We start from the raw sequence: 6,005 nt of genomic DNA on the forward strand, positions 1-6,005 counted from the left end.
GCCTGTGAATAGCCACTGCACTCCAGCCTGGGCAACATAGCGAGACCCCATCTCCTAAAAAAAAAAAAAAAAAAAAGTATCCTAAAATTACAAGTACTCATTCTGTATCTGAGAATTGATTCATATTCATTTAAGGTAATTCCTGTATCTACAATTTTATTTTTATTTTTATGAGACAGGGTTTTGCCACGCTACTCACTCTGGTCTTGAACTCTAGGGCTCAAGCGATCTTGCCACTTTGACCTCTCAAAGTGCTGGGATTACAGGCATGAGCCACCATGTCCTGGTCTTTTTTTTTTTTTTTTAAATCTACACATTGTTATTATCAATGAGATCTATTCTGAAGAAGTTGTTTAGGTATTTAATTTTAAAAATGCTATTTCTGCATCTAAAATTATGAGGAAGACAGGTCTAAAAGACAAAAAGACATTGTTTTTGTCTTTTTATTGATTGACTCCATTATGGTCTTAAATATTTTTATTTTGAGACTCTATGGGTTTTTCTTATTACAAAGAATGAAGTCATACATGAAAAACTGGCCTTGAGAAATTAATTAATTAATTAATTAATTTTGAGGCAGAGTTTCGATTTGTCACCTAGGCTTAAGTGCAGTGGTGTGATCTCAGCTCACTGCAGCCTCGACCTCCTGGGCTCAAGCAATCCTCCTGCCTCAGTCACCCAAATAGCTGGAACTACAGGTGGGAGCCACCACGTCAGGCTAATTTTTGTATTTTTTGTAGAAACAGGGTTTCGTCATGTTGCCCAGGTCTTCAACTCCTGAGCTCATGCGATCCACCAGCCTCAGCCTCCCAAAGTGATAGGGTTATAGGCATGAGCTACCACTCCTGGCCTGAGAGTAAATTCTTGAGTGTAGGCCTAGCTGTGGGTAATTAGCTGTGTGTCCTTGGATAAGTGATTAAACATTTTTGTCTGTAACACGTGAGATGTGAATCAAACGATCTTAGGTATTTGTTTTTAGCTCAAAAATTCTGTGGTGGATTATTTTAAGACAACTTCTTTAAGACAGTGATAAATAGAGAGCATTCTCCTTAAAAATTAGTAGCATTTGATCATTTGACTTCGGTGATATGATTGGACGGCCTTACTACAGAAAGAAAAACAATTGAGTGTCCTATGCAAATTTATATAAGTAAACCAGAAATGGCCAACAGGTGGATTGAGAGTCCTAGAGGAAGATTCTTCCTAGCTCAACTGGTACAGTATGTGACTCAGAATCAGGAGGGATTTAGTGTTTCCAAAGAAAAGACAGAGATTTCGTCATGCTTTAGAATACAGATACATTTATATTACATTCTTGAACACAGTGACTAACATACATACACATCCTTTTTTTCTCTTTTTAACATACTTATACTACATAGGATATTTTGTAGTTTAAATAGAAAAACTTTACTTCTTCTAGAATAATTCTACATTAAAAAAATTGTGGATTCAAGGTATTAAAAGAGGTGGTTTCATATTCACATTATATTCAAATTCAAAATTACAGTTCAAATCAGTCATTTACTACAAAATCATTTATTTATCAGTGCTCTAGTTTATAAGTAAAATGTGAAGGCTTGAACTCCAAGAACATGAAAATACTGACAATGTCTTAATTTCAAAGGGCTCAGAATTTTTATCTCATTATTTATTATTAACTCATTTTTATAGTAAAACTTTTAAGTTTTCATAATTAATATTTTAATCTGTAGTTGCTCTCAACAGAGAAACATAACACATGAACTATTTATTTATTATTGATTGATTGGAATCGGGGTCTCACTCTGTTGCCCAGGCTGGGGTGCAGCGGTATGATCACAGCTCACTGCAGCCTTGACCTCCTGGGCTCAAGTAAGCGGTCCTCCTGCTTCAGCCTCTTGAATATCTGGGACTATAGGTGCGTGCCAACACACCAGCTAATTTAAAAACAATTTTTTTTTTTTTAATTGAGATTGGGTCTTGTTATGTTGCTCAGGCTGGTCTTGAACTCCTGAGCTCAAGTAATTCTCCTACCTCAGCATCCAAAAGTGCTGGGATTATAGGCGTGACCCACTGCACCTGGCCCCCACCTGAAATATTTAAAAATGCAATAATATATGAAAAAGTTTTCAACTGCTAAAACTACTAGGACATCACTTAAGCTCTCAAAAAGCTTAAGTATATGCATTTACTTATTGTTTTTAATTGACAAATAATAATTGTATATATCTATACAGTACAAAGAATATTTTAATATATGTTTATATTGTGGAATGATTAAAGCTAATTAACAAATCTATCACCTCACATACTTATTTTTTTGTGTTAAAAACATTTAAAATTTACTCTTTTAGTAATTTTGAAATATATAATACATTATTATTTTCTATTTTTTTGAGACAGGGTCTCACTCTGTCACCCAGGCTGGAGTGCAGTGGTGCAATCTCGGCTCATTGCAACCTGCTCCTTCCAGATTCAAGTGTCCTCTCACCTCAGTCTCCTGAGTAGCTGGGACCACAGGCGTGCACCACCACACCCGGCTATATATTTTTTAATTTTAAAATTCTTTGTATTTTTAGTAGAGACAGGGTCTTTCTGTCTTGCCCTGGCCGGTCTTGAATTCCTGAGCTCAAGTGATCCACCAGCCTTGGCCTCCCAAAGTGCTGGGATTACAGGTGTGAGCCACCATGCCAGCCTTCAGTGCACTATTATTTATTACAGTCACCATTGTGTACAATAGGTCATTAAGTATTCCTCCTGTCTAGCAAAAACTTTGCATCCTTTGATCAATATTTCTACCCTTTCAGCATCTACTCCCCTCTCCCAGCCTCTGGTGAACACAAGTCTACTGTGTACTTCCACTAAGTTCTACTTTTTCAGATGTCCCATACAGTGAGATCATGTGGTAGTTGTCTTTCTATGACTGACTCATTTCACTTAGTATAATATCCTCCAGGTTCATCCATGTGTTACAAATGATAGAATTTTCTTCTTTTTTAAGGTTGAATAGTTTTCCATTGTGTAATACAACACATTTTCTTTATCCAGAGAATATTCATTTAATGAAAATAATGTTTTAAAGTCAAATTCTTGAAAGTATTATATTAAGAAAAAGAATACAGTAACACATCAGTGGCAAATACTTACAATTTGCTAACAGAGGTGTGGTAGAGACCTCGTTTCCTCTGTGTTTGTTGGTTAAAGTAGTTGACTGTTTGATGGGTGAGAAATGTTTTGTTGTAGAGGGAGTGTAGACATGCCTTACTTGAATTCCCGGAGAAGGAGATGTATGGATATTGCATTCAGCTAAGTAAAAAACAAATTTAAACACATTAAAAGCAATTCAATAAGAGTTCTATGTCAATGTCTACATTTAAAAAGAAATACGAGATATAATAGCTTCAATTAAACTATTTATCAAGTGATACTAAAGTTTTTTTTCATAAAAGTCCACACTTCCTTGTTTGCATAGTGGTGAGTTTTAAAAAGTCTATACTACCATAGTGAAAGTTCTAGAATAAAAATATATTATTCTTGAGTGATGTTTTTCTAAGAGAATAGTTTTATCATTCAGGGTATCAAGTAAATCTAGAGCATGATGACAGACTTCACTGCATTAAAGCATAGAAAGTGAATACACATTAAATATTTAAGGAACAGGAATATTCAGGAATGAATATTAAGCTAATTCATTTCTAAAAGGAACAAGAATTTTTTTCCTATAATTTAATTTTTATTTTTTGATTTTTTTTATTTTTCAACTCAGGCTGGAGTGCAGTGGCACAATCTCAGCTCACTGCAACTACCACCTCTCAGGTTCAGGCAATTCTTGTGCCTTAGCCTCCCTCCCAGTAGCTGGGATTATAGGCCTGTGCCACCATGTCCGGCTAGTTTTTGTATTTTTAGTAGAGACAAGGTTTCACCATATTGGTCAGGCTGGTCTTGAACTCCTGACCTCAAGTGATCTGCTTGCCTTGGCTTCCCAAAGTGCTGGGATTACAGACATGAGCCACTGTGCCCGGCTTACGATTTTAAAAGGAGTAATAGGGAACTTCATTAGAGAATCTGTAAATAAACAAATATTAAACAAGAAGTTTTTTTTAAAAAAAATCAACATGCACTTCCTTTAAGTTCAATATTATATAATCTGAAATTATTTTAATTTTGGTTTCTGTGAGATTCCAAAATCATATTTAAAAATGACTTCTAAACTGTCTTCCCAAACTCAAAATCTCATGATTGGGGAAAAAAATCAAATACACAAAAACAAAGACAAATGCAGATATTTATACCATAACTTTCAACCTTTAAATAGGACAGATGCCACTTCCAGGTCAGAGTTAACCTGATCTTGAATATTTTTACTGTCTTCTTCATTTAAGGACTTCACAAATCGAGAACACACATTCATATCAAATCGGTTAGGCAATATGAATTTCATTCCCATGGCAACACCCTGAGCTGATCCTTCTTCTGAATTTGGGTCCAGTGGATGTTCTAGTTTAATGTCTGGCATGCCAGTCAGGCTGTAAGTGCTGGGACACTCTTCCACTATAAGCTGGGCTCCAATATCCAGATTTGCTGATGTAGCCATGATTTCAATTGTGTAGATTCAATAATTAAAACATTTCTTCATGATTTCCTCTTGGTTTTATAAGGGCAGTATCCAGTGTTGGATATGCAAACTGGAATTTGAATATTTAAAAATCTGAAAGAAAAAAATTAGAACAATGCTCTTGTAAGCACCTATACATAATAATAGAAAGCATATAATGTTCAGAGGTAGAGAAACCTGGGTATGAATCTAAGCTTTGCCATTAATTAGCTGTGTGACCTGTACAAGTTCCTCAACCCCTCTGAGCTTCAGTGTCATTTATAAAATAGGGATACCACCATTAACCTTACAGGGTTCTGGTAAAAACCAAATGAAATACTGTACAGTGACATTCTCACTTTCATCATTAAATTCCAATAAATTTTAGTTACTATTTCTCCCATTTCCTATATCTGAATATTGCCAAATGGATAAAAGATCAGGCTAACAATGAAAATAAACTTTAACCTCTTACCTAGGGTTAGTTTTTTAATATGTTTACATAGGTAGCCCTTACTTGGAATTTAAGAAACGATATAATTCATGTTGTACCCAAGTTTATTGGCACTGTTATCTATAACACCTGTGATTCCTAGACTGTGAAAAGCTTTACAAAGCTTTGGGTTTGATGAACTGAAGGTACATTTATCAATTTTTGTTCAGATTAAGCATTAGCAACTTAATGTAGGTTTTCATGAAAAATAAAGTAGGTAGATTGGCTTTCCAAGATGTATAATTGTCTCAAATACATTACCATTTGGGACAGGAAGAAAATTAATAAAATACAGTTAATTTTTTCACATTAGAGTTCATAGCCTCTTAGAAATTTTGAGAGGGTGCAGGGTGTTTTAAAATTGAAATTAATTGGAATTAAAAGAAAAATGCATCAGGATCACAGTGGAGCAAGGGTCGCCAAACCATACATTTACAGATAACAGCTTTTACAATTTTAAAAACATTTTCAAAAATTAATCCTTAACAATCATTTGAGTAGGCAGGTCAGGTAATCATATGTCCACCTTAGAGAGGAGAAACAGGAAGCTCATGAACTATGAGGGCTCACCCAGCTCTTCTGACTCCATCATTCTGACCATTAAAATGAGGCAGCACTAAACAAAGCCAAAACCTCCACCAGAAAGAGCTGAATAAATAACACATAGTAACCTGTAATCCCAGCACTTTGGGAGGCCGAGGCGGGCGGATCATGAGGTCAAGAGATCGAAACCATCCTGGCCAACATAGTGAAACCCCGTCTCTACTAAAAAATACAAAGATTAGCTGGGCGTGGTGGCACGCGCCTGTAGTCCCAGCTATTCGGGAGGCTGAGGCAGGAGAATTGCTTGAATCCGGGAGGCTGAGGTTGCAGTGAGCCGAGATCCCGCCACTGCATTCCAGCCTGGTGCCTGGCGACAGAGCAAGACTTTGTCTC

The 6,005-nt window shown here is 36.0% G+C and overlaps 1 protein-coding gene across 1 annotated transcript in view; it reads right to left on the bottom strand.

Moving 5' to 3' along the window:
• ANKRA2 (ankyrin repeat family A member 2) overlaps positions 1-6,005 on the bottom strand; it is a 13,879-nt gene that overhangs the window by 6,240 nt on the left and 1,634 nt on the right. Inside the window, exons 2-3 of the mRNA XM_037738200.1 lie at positions 4,288-4,690; positions 3,077-3,288 (exon numbers count right to left, since the gene is read on the bottom strand). Of these exons, the coding sequence (XP_037594128.1) occupies positions 3,077-3,288; positions 4,288-4,576 (501 nt within the window). The 5' untranslated portion in view covers positions 4,577-4,690. The remainder of the gene's footprint in view (positions 1-3,076; positions 3,289-4,287; positions 4,691-6,005) is intronic.

This window comes from Cebus imitator, unplaced genomic scaffold (genome assembly GCF_001604975.1).
Source record: "Cebus imitator isolate Cc_AM_T3 unplaced genomic scaffold, Cebus_imitator-1.0 Scaffold50, whole genome shotgun sequence".
Lineage (NCBI taxonomy): Eukaryota > Metazoa > Chordata > Mammalia > Primates > Cebidae > Cebus > Cebus imitator.